This window comes from Geotrypetes seraphini, chromosome 6 (genome assembly GCF_902459505.1).
Source record: "Geotrypetes seraphini chromosome 6, aGeoSer1.1, whole genome shotgun sequence".
Lineage (NCBI taxonomy): Eukaryota > Metazoa > Chordata > Amphibia > Gymnophiona > Dermophiidae > Geotrypetes > Geotrypetes seraphini.
In genome coordinates this window covers 124,269,234-124,287,283 of record NC_047089.1, presented here as the reverse complement: position 1 = coordinate 124,287,283, position 18,050 = coordinate 124,269,234, and the positions used below count along the sequence as shown (strand labels likewise).

The window sequence follows — 18,050 nt, the reverse complement described above, 5'->3', positions numbered from 1 at the left end:
TCAGTCCATCGTACTGCCTGTCTTCTTCCCAAAACCCCATTCTCATCCTGGAGAACAGGCGCTCCACACGCTGGATTGTAAGCGTGCCCTTGCTTACTACCTTGACCGTACCAGGGCTCATCGCTCCTCTCCTCAACTTTTTATATCCTTCGATCCCAACCGTCTAGGTCATCCTGTCTCTAAACGAACGCTGTCCAATTGGCTTGCGGCCTGTATTGCGTTCTGTTATGCTCGGGCCGGCCTGTCACTGGAAGGAGCTGTCTCGGCCCATAGAGTCAGAGCTATGGCTGCTTCTGTAGCTTTCCTCCGTTCCACACCTATTGAGGAAATCTGCAAGGCGGCTACTTGGTCTTCAGTTCACACATTCACTTCTCACTACTGTCTGGATGCCTTCTCCAGACGGGATGGACACTTTGGTCAATCTGTGTTAAAAAATCTATTTTCCTAATGGCCAACCATCCCTCCTCCCTCTCTGTTAGCTTAGAGGTCACCCATACGTTAAGAATATGCTGCCTGCTTGTCCTGGGATAAAGCACAGTTACTTACCGTAACAGGTGTTATCCAGGGACAGCAGGCAGATATTCTTACGACCCACCCACCTCCCCGGGTTGGCTTCTTAGCTGGCTTATCTTAACTGGAGACCACGCACTCCTCCGTCGGGCGGGAAGGCACTCGCGCATGCGCGGTGCGGCCAACTAGAACTTTCTAGTTATAAAGGTCCGTACCGGGGCTCCGTCGGTGACGTCACCCATACGTTAAGAATATCTGCCTGCTGTCCCTGGATAACACCTGTTACGGTAAGTAACTGTGCTTACTGTACATATACATACAAACAAAATGTTACACAGCAAGGAGACAGAAATATACACACAGAAACAAAATAGAGACACACATACACCCAGACAGAGGGATCAGAAATTATTCCATGATTTGGGACGCTGTTATCTCCTACATCTCCAGTAGACAGGCATAAAAACAGGTTATTGGGTATAATGACTGGGGTAGCCATCCAAATGATTACAAAAAAATGGAAGAATTGTGACTGCTTAAATTTCACTTTTTGATGGAATTCGATATGCTTATGTTATTGTTCCGAGAAAATGATATCTGAACAAAGAGGTATTATTAAGTGGTTTAATCTGACGTGGGATCCATTGACCAATTTTATTGATTCTAATTGAATGGTTTTTCCCTTTACTTTTGGTTATACTTTTTATATCCAGGGAAGGGGGTGGGTAGGTGGGAGGGAGAAGGATAATGTATAGGGACTGGTTTATTTATCAGTTGTTAGTACTATTGTATGGGTATCTTGAATATATTGAAATAGGGGTGTGTGTGAAAATTATTCTTAGTATTTCACTGATGGATATAATAAGTGCTGTTTTTTCAGGCAACTTGTTATGCAATTTTTGTATGCACTGTTTTTGGAATGAAAATGAATATATATATATATTCATTTTCATTCATATATATATATATATAGCAATTATTCCATGATGCATCCTCCTTATGCTTTCCCCATACACTCCCCTTTTTCAATATTCCCAGAAACCTATCCTTGATATGATTCAGTTCACTATTTCATAGGGGCGTGGAGTTAGAGTTGGACTTTGACACCATTCAAAATTGCTTCAGACCAACTCAGAGTAGATAAAAATGTACGAACTTTGACTCCAGCTTCAAAATAAACTTATGTTACAATGTATGGTAAATTTATCATTTTATACTTAATGGGGCCAATATTCAGTCAGCAGCAGGCAGTGTGCTTAAAGCCTGCTACCAGTACCAACCCAGGATATTTAATGCCAGGCCTTTTCCTTGACCTGCATTGAATATCTGGGTTTTTAAAAAGGCAGCTAGCCAATAACTGATTAGCCAATATTTGAAGCTAATCAGCCATCGGCTAGTGCATAAAGATAGGATTGCTATTTATCTGGAGAACGTCTGAAGAACGTCTGATCAAACTGCGCTTATATTCTCTTGAAGAATGCAGAGAAAGGGGGGACATGATAGAAACATTTAAATACATCATGGGCCACATCAAAGTGGAGGAGGAAATCTTTTTTCTAAAGGGTCCCACGGTGACAAGAGGGCATCCACTAAAACTTAAGGGAGGAAGATTTCATGGTGACACCAGGAAATACTTCTTCATTGAACGGGTGATTGATCGATGGAATGATCTTCCCCAGCAGGTGGTCGAGGCCAGTAACGTGCTCGATTTCAAGAGTCGATGGGACAAACACATGGGAGTACAACGGAGTTATGCTCAATCGATAGATACTTCAGGGAAGAAGGGTCCTTGAGCAGGCAGACTAGTTGAAGGGAGGGTTCTTGAGTGGGCAGACTTGATGGGCCATCGGCCCTTTTCTGCCGTCATGTTCTATGTTTCTATGTTTTTATGCGCTAACCTTGGCTAGTTAGTATTAAAAATTGGGGCATATATCAGACTTGCCCCTTATTTTGGCACTAACCAATGATCGTCAGCCAGGATAATTGTCTGTCCCCCATTGAAAATGACCGGTCCAGTTAATTTATTCTGAATAGCGAGGGGAATACATCTATCTATCTATCTATGGCCCCCTTTTACAAAGGTGATTATTGCTGCGGGCCACGGTAATCACTCTGATGTCCATAGAGATTCAATGGGTATCAAAGCATTTGCAGTGCAGCAGCTGCTACCACACCTTTGTAAAAAGGGGGGCAGGGGAGTATATATTTGTTTAGAATCGAAAATACTGGTAAATATAAGTACTGGTACTTTATATCCAGAACACAAAATTTAAAGCCTCATATCAGTAGGAATCAGAGTCTCACAGTAAAAAAATAGAGGAATCAGAGATTTGGTATATTGACTCCAGAGCTCTGGTATTTCATTTAAATTCTACCATGAGATTCTCTCTGTCTCTCTCATGCAAAGGGATTGAAAGGAATTCCATGAGCCCTGCACTGCATACTTGTATAATTATTATCCCAGATGAGTTAATGGTATGTTTGCTACATGAAAATTATATATATAAATTTTTATTTGACTTCTATAAAAAATATGTGAACACAATAAAACTTGCTGTTATAATTTTGCAATTAATAAGGTCTATTAAATATAAGATACTGAAATGATCTTAATAAAATCATGATATAATAAGAAATTAATCCATCTTCCCTCATACATTTATTTTTTAATGAAACTGCTTTAAACTAAATTAAACCTTAAGTTTATATACAAAAGTGGAGCTCGACACGGTTTACAGGAATTAATATAGAAAGGAACTCCAATGGAAAGGAGAAGGGCTTAGTAAAAAGAAAGAAAGAGGGGACTTAGTATAATGGAGAGGGAGGGAGTAGTTACATTTTAGCGAAAAGCCAGGTTTTCAAATGTTTTCGGAAGCGTTGGAGGGAGGTCGAGCTTTACCATTTTATGTTGATAATCAATTGTCTTAATAATTCAGTTCAATGGCCTATCACTATTACATAAGGGGCTCATAATCGACAGAGAAAAAGTCATAAAACCGGCCTAGATCGGCACATGGACAAACATTGTCAAAATAACGTCCAAGTGCCGATAATAAAAATGGGTTTGGATGTATTTCTAAACTACCTAGGCCTTCATAATGCCGCTGAACGACCATAGTTAAACGGGGCGTTTCAGGAGCAGTGTCGAGGGTGGGATTTGGGAAGGACGTGGGCAGGCTTAGACTTAGTCGTACTGCATGTATAACCAAAAGTTATACCGCACAGGATCAACAGAATTTGGATGTTGTGACTTAGACCATTTAAAACATGGTCTAAGTCACAAAAACCCACCTTAAGTGACCAGATAAGCACTGCAAACACACTGCAAATACATAATACAGACCCCCATACACTACCCCAGTGATCACCGACCCCCTCCACCCCCATAAAAATATTAATCACAACTTGAAAATTGTGCCTCCAGAACATCACCACCTGGCAGCCTGGCATAGGAAAGCCTAGTCATGCTGCACAGAGGCGTCTTAAGCCATTTTGGGGGTGGATTAGGGACCCATTAAGAGGAGGCCCCATGCCCATAAGCCCTTGTAATCACTACATTGATACTGAAACATGTGCACCCACCTATACACCCCCAAAACCCTTTTGTACTGGCATATAAGTGGCTCCTGCAGTCATAAGGGCTATTGGAGTGGTATATAAGTGGGTCTAGGGGATTCTGGAGGTGGTTTGGGAGGGGCTCACCAAGACCTATAAGGGAGCTGTAGTGAGATGATGACATGGCACCCTTTTTGTGAAGTTCACAGCAGTGCCCGTAAGGTATCCCATTATTTAGGTGCCATGTCTGGGTGTTCAGTCCATCACTTTGCAGACCCCTCCCACGTCCAACAGGGCTTGTTCTAGGCGTTTTGGACTTGGACAAAAAGTTGGATGAAAATGTGGCATTTTAGCGGCTTGGACGATCAGATCAGCAGGACGTATTGTTAGATGATTTTCAAAACGAAAAAAAATTTGGACGTATTTTTTGAAAATGCGTCCTAAGTTATTTTTTGCTTTGGACGACTTGCGACTTGGACTAAAAATGGACTTAGACGTTCCTTTCGATTATGCCCCTCCACGTGTTTAGAACTACTGAAGATGTCAGTTTTCATAATGAATGCCTTGAATCTAAAGAAAAAAGGGTATTCTGTAAAGAATCTAACCAATGATTGTCAGCCAAATTTTGGGGTGTGACCCCCCAGGTGATGCCTTTAAAAAATATTTGATAGAAATTTTGAAGTATTCCTTGGGGTTTCAAGCAAGATCCAGGGTGAAGAATCCAAAAATGAGGAAGATAATAATAAAAGACAAAATAAAGTTCAAATGAATGGATCAGAGAGAGAAACTATTCCTGATTTATTGCATAAATTCTTCATATGTTTTATTCATAAGTGCTATTAATATGCTTTGTTCAAATGCATTATTGTTTTAATGTTGACAGGTACATGTCTTTGTGGGAGGTGCAACTGTGAGACTTCAGAAGGAAATGGACTAGTGTATGGTATATTTTGTGAATGTAATGATGGAGACTGCATTGATGATGAGACAGGGGAGATTTGTGGAGGTAAGTTTAATAAATACCGTATTTTTTGCTCCATAAGATGCACCTCACCATAAAACGCACCCCAGATTTAGAGAAGGAAAACAAGAAAAAAAACCATTCTGAACCAAATTGTACACTAATGTATACCCGACACCTTAAAATTCCGTCTCAGTTCCCCCAATCAGTCATCATTTTTACATACCCTCCAGCACCGTTACATTCAATCCCAGCCCCCCAGCACCTTTAAATTCTGACCCAGCACCCCCTAATCAATCATCATTTTTACATACGCCCCAGCACTGTTAAATTCAATCCCAGCTTCCCAGCACTGTGGTGCTTCGCAGGGCTGCTGCCTGCTGATTACCGGCACGTCGGAGCCAGCGGTGCACAAGCACGCTGCTGCATGGGCGGGCACCACTTCTGAATGACTGCTCAGTTCTACTGAGGTAGAACTGGTTCTACTGAGGTAGAAGTGGCGCCTGCCCACACAGCTTGTGCGCTGCTGTCCCTGACGTGCCGGTAATCAGCAGGCAGCAGCCCTGCGAAGCATCAGCGACCGGCCCAATTAGGGAAGTGTCCGGGCCCAGGCAAGCAGCAGGCAGCCATCCACCGACCTCCAACATTTAAAGGTACCGATGGGGTTTTTTTGGTTTTTTTTGTATATTCGCTTCATTTCTGCCCATTTTTTTTGGGGAAAAAGTGTCTTATGGAGTGAAAAATATGGTAATATTTAGAGAATGAATTTAGTTTCAAAATTATTACAGATAAATACATGGAATAGCTTTTTTCAGTGTTTTCAATACTGACTTTGACTAACCCCCTCTTCTATTAAACTGCGCTAGCAGTTTTTAGCGCAGAGAGCCGTGCTGAATGGCCCGTGCTGCTCCCGTCGCTCATAGAAACTCTATGAGCGCTGAGAGCTGCGCGGGCCATTCAGCGTGGCTCACTGCGTTAAAAACTGCTATCGCAATTTCGTAGAAGATGGGGTAAATTGAGTTTATTTTAAAAGTATACTATGCATGACTGTATTTTAGTGATAAAAATTTGAGAAATGATCTTCCAGTTGATCATTCTGACTGTCTGGGTTGTATTGAAAAAAAAAAAAACCCAAAAGAGAAAACTGCAGACAGTATGTACAAGATGCAGGCTGTGTTTATTAAACCAAATATAAAATGCGGTAACTATTGTCACCCTTTTTTTTACAAACCCTGGGACCTGACACAGTCCGTGTTTCAGAGAACATGCCTTCTTCAGGGGCCCTAATGAATATAAATATAAATAACACTGCTAAGAATATGTACTTCATAAATGGATGAAAGCATGGCCTGTCTGTCATTGAAAAACACGCTCCTCGGCCAATTGGAGCCGTCCATGTGTCTTTCCTCCCCTTTTTATTTTCGGTTCCTTGTGATGTTTCTGTTTCGCTCCAGTATCTCGCTTTTGCGGTGTACAGTTGGATTGAATTGATTGCTTTAACACAGGCGCTTTGGTAAGTGCTTTTTACATATTTTTTATCCCGATAATTCTGGTTTGAGGTTCACTAGCATAGTTCTTTGAGCATAGTTTTTTGAGTATAGTTTTGTGAGCAAATTTTTAGACTTGGCCAAAGATTAGCGTTGCTGTATTTTGATCCCAGAGGTGGTTACTCTGTATTGTTTAGGCCATCCCGGGTTTTAATTTGAATTGTGTATTCTTAATGACATATATTAAAAATACAGGTCTTTCTGAAGACCTAGGTCATGTTACTTTTTATGGCTTTTACTTGATTTGGTAGTTTTTTTTATTATATCTTTTACCTCTAATCGTATTACATAAGGCTTTTTTGTGATCATATTGACAAAGTTTTTAATATGTATTCTAAATAAATATTGTGCTCTTAACTTTTCAATTCTTTAATTTTTTACTTCTTAACAATGCCTTATTGTACGTATGTTCTTTTTACTTTAGCTTATTACCAATTTATATTGCGGTTTGTTTTAACCCTTACAACTAATGGTAGGTTTCTTTATGCCCATGTCATCATGTTTTTACCACACAAGGTGTGGTTTCAAAATAGCTTGTGGTATCTTCATGCACTTTTGTTGGTAATTTGGTCTCATAACTTTTAATTCCCCTAGTTTTGATTCTGTCTAATTCACATTAGGTTATTTTTTCATTCATTTTTCTATTGATTTTGTTCATTTTTTTCCTTTTCACTTTTTCATTTGTTTCTTTGGTATCCACGATCACTCTCTGCTTCATGTTATATTCCTTTCATAACCTTTTCATTTTCATAATTCCTTCTCAATTTTTCCTTTTGCCGTTTCACTCTTTCCACACAGGTTATTTTACGCACACCACTTGTCCATTTATGAAGTACATATTCTTAGCAGTGTTATTTATGTTTAAATATTTTTATTAAATTTTTGCAATAAGAACAAACCAAGACATAAATGTACAGCAGAACAGATCAAATGCACTCCCCCCACCCCCCGCCCAATATACACAGTAAAAAATAAAGAGAAACCATCTTCCAGAGAGAGAAAAAAATCATGGGTTCAGCAAATTACTGCGAGCTCTGTGGGATAAAGCAGTGGTTCCCAACCCTGTCCTGGAGGAACACCAGGCCAATTGGGTTTTCAGGCTAGCCCTAATGAATATGCATGAAGCAAATTTGCATGCCTATCACTTCCATCATATGCAAATCTCTCTCATGCATATTCATTAGGGCTAGCCTGAAAACCCGATTGGCCTGGTGTTCCTCCAGGACAGGGTTGGGAATCACTGGGATAAAGTAAGCCAGAAAGGCTCCCAAATGGAACAATAAGCACGTCCCCTAGGGGAGTCCAAAGCTGGTATGGAAAGGCGCTCCATAGAAGCCTGATGAAGCATAAGGGTACGCCAATGCGTCAAGGTTGGTGAGTCCGATACAATCCAACAGTGGAGAATAGTTTTTTTTCCCAGCAAGAAGGCTCTCTCCAGGAACCCCCGAAAACCCTTCAGGGACACTCGAGGAAGACGGTCCAAGGTAAAGAGCATTTCAGGACCCTGAATATAACCATGATGCCACATAGCGGTAATATGTTGGTGTAGCTAAGTCCAAAAGCCCTGGACCAGAGGGCAAGACCAAAATTGGTGTCCCAAAGAAGCTGAAGGTTGATTACACTTGAGGCAAACATCGGTGATACTAATTTTGGCTCTATAAAGATAAACTGGGGACCGATGAAGTCGAAGAAGAAATTTGTAGTTCATTTCAATCAGTCACTTGAGGTGTAATGCCAAAAATTCTTTTAAGTCCAGTCTGAATTTGTAAGCCAGTAACCACACAGGATAAATCTCTAGACCATAGAGTAGCATAATGATCATAAGAAATGGATCCCAGACTCTCACGAAGATAGCGGATATGAAACTTCAATGGAATCTGGGTTTGAGCTGACAAACACAAGGCTTCCGAGAGAGCCTCCCTACTACGGTTGGTAAGGCCTTCCCTCGGGAGAGACCTCGCATATGAGGCCATCTGAGAATAAGCCAGCTAATCCCCAGGAGTCCACTGATAATCCGCTTGCATCACTGTAAAAGATGGCACGGCACCCTGTGAGGTAACCACCTGGAAAATGTATTGAATATGAGTGGTTCTCCATACCGAAGACGGATAAGTAGACGTTCCAGAAGGAAAGTCCTTGTTGTCCAGAAAGGGCAAGTAAGCCGTCACAGTAGGAGGAATACTCAAAGACTTACATAACCTCCGCCAGACCTGGCGGAGAGGTGCAATAAACATACCTCCGCTATATCCACTTGGGAGATGCCGTGTGTGGAGCAAGTAACTGAAGTGATATGGGTCACAAAGAACAAGCTCCGAGGCAGTCGCAGAAAAATGACGGGTGCCCCGAAACCAGTCATTTAAATGACGCATTTGACAGGCTTGTGAAAACAAACGCAAACTATGTAATCCCAATCCCCCCCTGGGATCTGGGAAGCATCAAGACAGACAAAGCCAATCTTGCTTGCTTCCCATTCCATAAAAAGGATGTCAAGCATTTACCCACCAATTTATCATGTTTAACAGACAACAAAATAGGAAGCATTTGAAAAACATAAAACCATTGAGGCACCAAAACCATATTATACAATGCAATTTTAACCATCAGTGACAGAGGGAATTCCCTCCAAAGTTGTAATTTTTGTTGGGTGAGAGTCAGGAGTGGCAAAACATTCAAGGTATACAATTTAGATAGGTCCATAGGTATCCTAATCCTCAAATATGTCAAGTGATCAGTTGCCCAACGTAAAGGAAAAGCTCCCCTCCAAGTGCCAGGAACCTCCAGGGACAAGGGCAACACTATCGATTTTTGAAAGTTGAGAACTAGCCCCGAGTACAAACTAAACTCGTCCAAAATGGCCAATGCCCTGGTCAAGGATGATTGTGGATCAGATAAAGTCAACAATATGTCATCTGCAAATGCTAGTACACGTAATTGGGAATCTCCTTCTGGGAGACCAATCAAATCATCATCCCTTAGTAAAGTACGTAAAAAAGGGTCCAAATAAAGCAAAAACAACAGAGGGGAAAGAGGGCTACCCTGCCGTGTACCTCGCAGTATGGGAAAAGACTCAGTCTTGGTGCCATTGACCAAAACACTGGCTGTCGGGGCCGAATATAACAATCGAATCATGTTTTGAAACCAACCCGTAATTCCCATATAGGTGAGAACCATAAACAAACATTGCCAATTAACCTGGTCAAAAGCCTTGGCGGCGTCAAGGCTAACAAGAATACCTGCAGTATGAGTAGCTTGAGCTCTATGAATAGCCGTCAACAGCAGTCGGACATTTAAAACTGAATGACGGTGTTTTACAAATCCCACTTGTTCCGGTAGAATCAGTTGAGGGAGTAGGGTAGCCAACCGGTTAGCTAACACTTTGTCCAGGATTTTTATGTCAACGTTTATAAGGGATATGAGACAATAGGATTCTAAATCAGTATCCGGTTTACCGGTTTTCGGAATTAATGTACTATAAGCAAGATTGGAACCCGCCGGAAAAGCACCATCTGACAACGCCTGGGTGTAATAAGCCTCCAAGGGGCCACAAATTTGCGTAAATAGGAGTTTATAGAACTCTGGGGAGAACCCATCTGGGCCAGGGGTCGAGCGATTCTTCATCTGTTTGACAGCAGATTGTAATTCTTTCCCCTGAATCGGCCTATTCAGTGCCGAGCGCATGGGAGAGGACAAGCGAGGCATGCCTGCATCCTCTAGATAGTCATGCGCGTCAGGCCCCCCATCCCCCTCAACAGAAGAATAAAATTGCTTATAATGACGAAAGAAACAGTCAGCTATATCCCGTGTTTTGCTCACCTTCGTACCATCAGGTAACTTTAAACAGGGGATATAGCGATTAGATCGTTTAGGTTTCGTCAGGGTAGCCAGTAATCTGCCGGGCTTATTCCCATGCTTATAGTAATTAAATTTAGAGTAATATAACGATTTTTTTTGCACGTTCGTGAAGTAAAGTGTTAAGGGCATGCTGAACAGAAGCTAACTGCTCACTGGAGTGAGGCGTGGGCCGATGTAAATGCTGTCGCTTAAGCACCAAACATGCCCGCTCCAGCCTTATAATACCCTGTGCTATTCTCTTCCTGTAAGCCACCACATATGAAATAACATCCCCCCAGAGGACCGATTTAGCCGCCTCCCAAAACAAGAGTGGCGTCTCCCGATGTTGGGCATTAAAACGGAGATAGTCTTCCCATTTTTCTGTAATATACTTGACAAAATCAGGATTATCTATCAAATAAGCGGGGAAGTGCCAACCACCCAACCAGGGGGAGTCCCCCAAGAGGATGTCAACCCACACTGGGCAATGATCTGAAACTGAAAGGGGGCCAATTTCCGAGGAATCAATCAGGGAAAAGGAAACCCGAGAAACCAAGATGTAATCTAGTCTAGAATAGGTAAGGTATGCGTGGGATTGATGGGTAAAATCCCTCTCCTGAGGATGCAATAACCTCCAAGGGTCAAGTAACTCCAGGGCTTCGCACAGGTAAGGGATGCCTTTACCCAGGGAAGTTCTCTGTGTGGATCCCGGTCCAGATCTGTCTTGTAAATTATCTAAGACCTGATTGAAATCCCCCAGAACCAGCAAAGGATGGTCTTGGTCTCTTTTACCAATTCGAACCAGGGCCTTAAAAAAATTATGGTCATATTGGTTTGGACCATACACAATTAAGACGTTAAACACTTGATCTGACATAGTCACTCGACAATAAAGAATCCGTCCCAGGGCATCAGCATACAGTTGGTCTACCCTCCCAGGAAATCCCTTACGAACCAAGAGCACCACCCCTGCACGCTTAGTAGAGGAGGAAGAATGAAAAATCTGACCCACCCATCCCTTCTGCAGTTTAGCATGCTCTGTACTAGACAAACGTGTCTCCTGCAAGCAAGCAAGATCCGCCTTGTGATGTTTTAGTCTACTCAGAATCTTGGCACGCTTCACTGGGGACGTAATGCCACCAACGTTCCAGGATACTATCCTGAATGTCCTACCACTCACCAGGCCCACAAAAACATACCTGTCACAAATGTAATCCCCGTGGACCCCTGGGATCCCAGCCTTCACCCAGAGGACAACCGAAAGTAAGAAACCATACAGACCCATTTAGAAAAGCAAACACGCTGATCAAACACACTCTGGAAGATAAAGCATACATGTCACAATCCCAATCCCCCAACAACCTACCCACCCTCTCCCCCCCTTCCCTCAACAACCCATTTTCCCCCCTTACCTCTCCCTGAAAACCAAAAGCCATCCAGCACCCAACTGGACACTGGAAGGTAGAGCACGTCTCTGGTGCCATCAGAACCTGCCCCTCTTGTATACACAAACATTGTATAGTGCAGGAATATTATACAACCACAAAATAAAACAGAGCAACATCAAACATGGATAACATGTGCAAAAACAGCTCAGGTGTGTGGCGGAGAAACGGATCCCAATCTGTTGACAAATTCTCCAGCCAGAATGTCTGAGTCAAACACATGCCATTTACCATCAAGGTGAATTTTCAGGACCGCTGGATAGAGAAACAAAAAACGGCAGATAGGATAGAAATTTTTTCTCCTGTCTGTCAGAGCCGACGAATAATCCTATCCAATCCGGATTAGAAACATAGAAAAAAGCGGCAGAAAAGGGCTATAGCCCACCAAGTCTGCCCATTCCAAGTATCCCCCCCTGAATTTACTCCCTTAAAGATCCCACGTGAGTATCCCATTTTTTCTTAAAATCCGTCACGCTGCTGGCCGTTATCACCTGGAGTGGGAGTCTGTTCCAATGATCCACCACTCTTTTGGTAAAGAAGTACTTCCTGGAGTCGCCATGAAACTTCCCTCCCCTGATTTTCAGCGGGTGCCCTCTGGTGGTTGAGGGTCCTATGAGCCAGAAGATATCCTCCATCCTCAGCATTCTAGATTATTGCAACATCATATACCTTAACGCCACAAAGAAAACAACCAGGAGACTAAAAATAATCCAGAATACCGCCGTGCGCCTCATCTTTGGCCTAAAGAAATGGGAACACGTCACCCCATTCTACCACCAACTCCACTGGCTGCCTCTCGAGTCTAGAGTCCTTTACAAATTCGCATGCTTCTGTTACAGGGCTGTAAATGGTTCCTCACCAAGTTACATCAACCCTCACTTCAACCTCTACCGCACCAACAAGAAATCCCGTCGTATTCAGCTGTTCGCCTTCCCCTCACCCAAACTTTGTCACTTCAAAAGATTCCTTGACAGAACTTTCGCCTTCCAAGCAGCCAAGCTGAACCCATGGCTAGCACAAATGATACTAGAGGCCCCCACTTACCTCGGGTTCAGAAAATCACTTAAAACTTACCTATTCAGCAAACAAGACCCGAATTGTTCCCCCCCCTGACAATATCTCCCCCCCTCCCCAATCCGGCCCCCTTATGAGGCCTTCCCCCTTTTTTCCCCACTTTCCTCATCCTCTGTCTAGTTCAAATAAAGCTGATAAATAATTGAAACTCTGTTACTCTGTAATTCTAATAACAAATCTGTAATTCTGACAAATAATTGTAAATCTGCCTGTCTATGCAGACCCTAATGTAACTCGATGTAAACCGCCTTGAACCCGCATGGGTATGGCGGTATATAAGAATAAACTATTATTATTATTATTATTATTATTATTATTATCTTCTGACTCAATGCGTCCCGTGATGTACTTATACGTTTCAATCATATCTCCCCGTTCTCTTCTTTCCTCAAGTGAGTACAGCCGCAATTTCTTTAGTCTTTCTTCATACGTGAGATCCTTGAGCCCCATGACCATCCTGGTGGCCGTTCGCTGAACCGACTCGATCCTCAGTACGTCCTTTCGGTAGTGTGGTCTCCAAAACTGAACACAGTACTCCAAGTGGGGCCTCACCATGGCTCTGTACAATGGCATCATAACTTCAGGTCTCCTGCTGATGAAACTTCTGCGGATACACCCCATCATTTGTCTTGCCCTGGAGGAAGCCTTCTCCACTTGATTGGCAACCTTCATGTCCTCGCTAATGATCACCCCTAGATCGCGTTCCGCCGTGGTCCTGATCAAGGTCTCACCATTTAGTACATAAGTTCTACGCGGGTTTCTTTTGCTCAGGTGCATTACCTTGCATTTTTTAGCATTGAAGCCTAGCTGCCAAGTATTTGACCATTGTTCCAGTAGCAGTAGGTCGTGTGTCATATTATCAGGTAATAAGCATCTGCCTACTATGTTGCAAAGTTTGGCGGCGTCGGCGAACAGTGATACTCTTCCTCTAAGTCCTTGCGTCATATCTCTTATGAATAAGTTGAATAGAATCGGGCCCAGGACTGATCTCTGCGGCACTCCACTGATCACGTCCGATGCTTCAGATGGGGTACTGTTCACCACCACCCTCTGAAGTCTACCGCTCAGCCAATCTCCAATCCATGTAGTTAGAGTGTTTCCTAATCCTATCGATTTCAGCTTGTTCAGCAATCTTCGATGAGGGACGCTATCAAATGCCTTACTGAAGTCCAAATATACCATGTCCAGTGACTCTCCGGCGTCCAGTTGTCTAATAACCCAGTCAAAAAAGCTAATCAGATTAGATTGGCAGGATCTGCCCCGGGTGAACCCGTGTTGGTGTGGATCACGCAGTTTTTCTTCATCTAGGATTGTGTCAATATTCTGTTTGATCAGTGTTTCCATCAGTTTACACACTATAGACGTGAGACTCACTGGTCTGTAGTTTGCTGTCTCTGTCCTGCAGCCCTTTTTGTGGAGTGGGATTACGTTGGCGGTTTTCCAGTCCAATGGGACCCTTCCTGTGCTTAGGGAAAGATTGAAAAGAACAGATAATGGTTCTGCCAGGACTTCCCTTAACTCCCTGAGCATTCTGGGGTGTAGGTTATCTGGTCCCATGGCTTTATTTACTTTGAGTCTTGATAGTTCGCTATAGACACTACTGGGCGTAAATTCGAAATCTTGAAACGGGTCTTTCCAGTTATCTCCCGTCTGCAGCTGTGGACCAGCTCCCGGCGCTTCGTGGGTGAACACTGAACAGAAGTATTGGTTTAGTAATTCTGCCTTCTTAGAGTCTGATTCTGCAAAGTTACCGTCCGATTGCTTCAAGCGTACTATCCCATCTTTGTTTCTTTTTCTGTCGCTAATATAGCTGAAGAAAGATTTATCCCCTTTCTTAATTTTCCTTGCTAGCTCTTCCTCCATTCGGAGTTTGGCCTCTCTGACTGCTGTTTTGACAGCTTTAGATCTGTCTAGATAGTCCTCTTTTGCCCCCTCTCTGCCTAAATGTTTGTAGGCAATAAATGCATCTTTTTTCTGTTTAACTAGGTCTGAAATTTCTTTACTGAACCATTGGGGTCTTTTGTTTCTCCTGCGTTTACTTACAGTCTTTATGTATCGGTCTGTTGCTTCGTGTAGTATGGACTTCAGAGACGACCACATATCCTCCACATTATCAGTTTTTGCTTGTTTATGTAGCTCCTCATGGACGAAATCTCCCATGCAGTTAAAGTCTGTGCCTCTAAAGTTGAGAACCCTTGTTGTGGTGTTTGTTTTCGGGAATCCTTTCTTGAGGTTGAGCCATACCATATTATGGTTGCTGGAGGCCAGTGTTTCTCCTACTGAGACTTCCGTGACGTTATCTCCGTTGGTGAGAACTAGGTCTAGTAACGCCTTGTCCCTGATGGGTTCCAATACCAATTGCTTGAGACGTGCGCCCTTTATGGAGTTTAATATTCTTTTGCTGCTACCCGTAGTCGCGGAGAGTGTGTCCCAATCTGCATCTGGCATGTTGAAGTCTCCTAGCATTACAGAGTCCCCGCGCATAGTGATATTCTCTATGTCCTCGATTAATTCCATGTCTTTGTCCTCCTGTTGCCTGGGAGGTCTATATATCACACCAAGGTATAGGCATCTTTCATTCCCTCTGGCCAGATTCACCCAGAGGGATTCCCCGGTGTATCTTACATCAGTGATTCTGGTGGTTTTGATGCTTTCTTTAGTGTATAGCGCTACTCCTCCTCCCAATTTACCCACTCGGTCGCAACGAAGTAGGTTGTACCCTGGTATAACCATATCCCACCCATGCGATTCCGTGAACCAGGTTTCAGATATCGCTATCACGTCAAGATCGGCGTTAGTTATCTCAGTTTCTAATTCTAGAATTTTATTACCCAGGCTGTGCGCATTAACATACATAGCCCTCCATTTCTGTGAAGAGTTTACTTTATGAGTTAGTGTGGCTCCTAAATTATCAATGATATTTCTCCCTGAATTAATGTGAATGTCATTGGTACTTACCTTAGACTTGGTAGTGTGAGTGCGACTTGCCTCCTCAGGGTGGTTTCTTACTGCTCTGGGATATAAGTATGTACCCTCCCCCAACTTACCTAGTTTAAAGCCCTATGGAGTAGGCGGGCCAATCGATGTCCAAATACGTTTCTACCTCTTCTGGTTAGGTGGAGTCCGTCTGGTCCTTGTTGTCCCTGGAGCGTCTCGCCGTGGTTTAGAAATCCAAAGTTCATTTCTCTGCACCATTCTCGGAGCCATTCGTTAGTCCATTGAATACGCTCTTCTCTAGCTCTGCCTTTGTTTCTTACTGGAAGAATTGATGAAAAGACCACCTGTGCTCCTATCTGCTTCAACTTCTTTCCCAGCGCTCCAAAATCTCTGGGTATGTTCTCTGTGGTATTCCTCGCAGTGTCGTTTGTGCCTACATGGATGAGAAACATGGGAAAATGATCATTAGGTTTTTGAATTTTGTCTAGGTTAGTGGTAATATCCTGGATCTTGGCTCCAGGATATTGGAGTGGACTCATACTGTAAGGAGTCCCGTTTTAGGCGAAATTCCCGCAAAATTTCAACTTTATGCCTGTAGTTATGCAGTTTACCAATCACCACCCTGGGCCTCTGATCTTTTCCATTACGAGGCCCTACTCTGTGAACACGTTCGAATCGAGCCGGGCCCAACGCTGCGGGCATGGGCAATTCGCTGGCCAACCATGATTCCACAACGGAAAGAAGCACAAAGTCAGAAATAGTTTCTGGGAACCCCATGAAATGAAGATTGCCCCTGCGGGACCGATTCTCCAGATCCTCCAGCTTTTCCTGATGTTGGTGTAGTTGCGCTTTCAGCTGAGACACCTCCGTGTCCAAAACTCGGGCCCCACCCTCCACCGTGGAGACACGCTCCTCCAAGGCCGTAACTCGGGCAGAATGATCTTCCAGGAGGGATTCTAGCTTGGTGAGTTGTGCAGACAGTTGCTCCATACAGGGTGTGAGGGCCTGAGCAATAAGCTGTTTTAGTTCCGCAAGTGTCTCCGTAGTGAATTGTTTGAGCGCGCTACCCGAAGGTTCTGCCATTTTCTCCTCTGTCGGCGTGCTCTTTTCCTTATCTTTTTTCGCCGATTTTGACGACATTGCAGTCTGATTTTTAGCCAGAAATCTGTCCATAGAAAGCCCCACCAAAGCCAAAGAAAAGCTGATGAGTACAAGCACTGTAACTCCCGCTATCAAAGATTCAGAGGGGCAAGGTTCCAGAGCAGGCAATGCGAGCTGCTTGCCGGCTCACAGCATCACGTGGTCTCCCAGCAGTGTTATTTATATTTATATTCATTAGGACCCCTGAAGAAGGCATGTTCTCCGAAACACGGACCGTGTCGGGTCCCAGGGTTTGTAAAAAAAATAGTTACCGCATTTTATATTTGGTTTAATAAACACAGCCTGCATCTTGTACATACTGTCTACAGTTTTCTCTTTTGTTTTTTGCTTGCTGTTCTTGAATTGCAGTCACCATTGGATTTTCTTGTTGTTTGGGTTGTATTGAATCCAGGTAAGTGAAACTGATGTTTCATACATTGTGCTGTGGCTTTCTTTACCCAGAAGAAAGCCACAGCACAATAGCTGAAAAGTCAGTTTCACTTAACTGGATGTGGCACAACTCAGAAAGTCACAATGATCATGACAATAGCTGCAAAAGCCTAAGAGAACATGGAACTTCTAATTGTTTCTTTCTGGACTGGTTTGCCATTGTCCAGCTAAGAAATTCAGAGCATTTAGAAATGTACCTTTTGCTTTAGTTATTGTTGCCATTTTTTTTAGCATTGATGGCTTTATCTCTGTACAGTGGTGTAGTAAGGGGTGTGGACTGCGGACTGCACCATCTTCGCAGGGGGTGCTGATGCCAGCACCCCTCCCCCTTTCCGCCCCCTGCATACTCCTTTAAATGTTTGCTGGTGCAAGCAGCATCTTTCATTTGCAGCTCAGATATCCATCAGATGAAATAACGCTTATGCTGTGCATATTGCCACAATTTTATAGGACTGATTTTCTTTCATTAGCCAAAAAAAATGTTTGTTGGAAATTATTAATTTTTTTTTTAACTTTGAATTTGAAAGTTATACATACACTTATTCCTGTTAAACATTTGTTGATATTAAATCATAGTGTGTGAAGAAAGCATTACTGCAA

General features: G+C 43.1%; 1 protein-coding gene across 6 annotated transcripts in view; it reads left to right on the top strand.

Annotated features, from left to right (window-relative positions):
• ITGBL1 (integrin subunit beta like 1) overlaps positions 1-18,050 on the top strand; it is a 541,162-nt gene that overhangs the window by 167,677 nt on the left and 355,435 nt on the right. For all 6 annotated transcript variants that reach the window (XR_004539893.1, XR_004539894.1, XR_004539892.1 and 3 more), the window contains exon 4: positions 4,949-5,071. Coding sequence is in view for 3 of the 6 variants with exons in the window: in XM_033948882.1 (XP_033804773.1) it covers positions 4,949-5,071 (123 nt within the window). In the remaining 3 variants the exon portion in view is untranslated. The remainder of the gene's footprint in view (positions 1-4,948; positions 5,072-18,050) is intronic.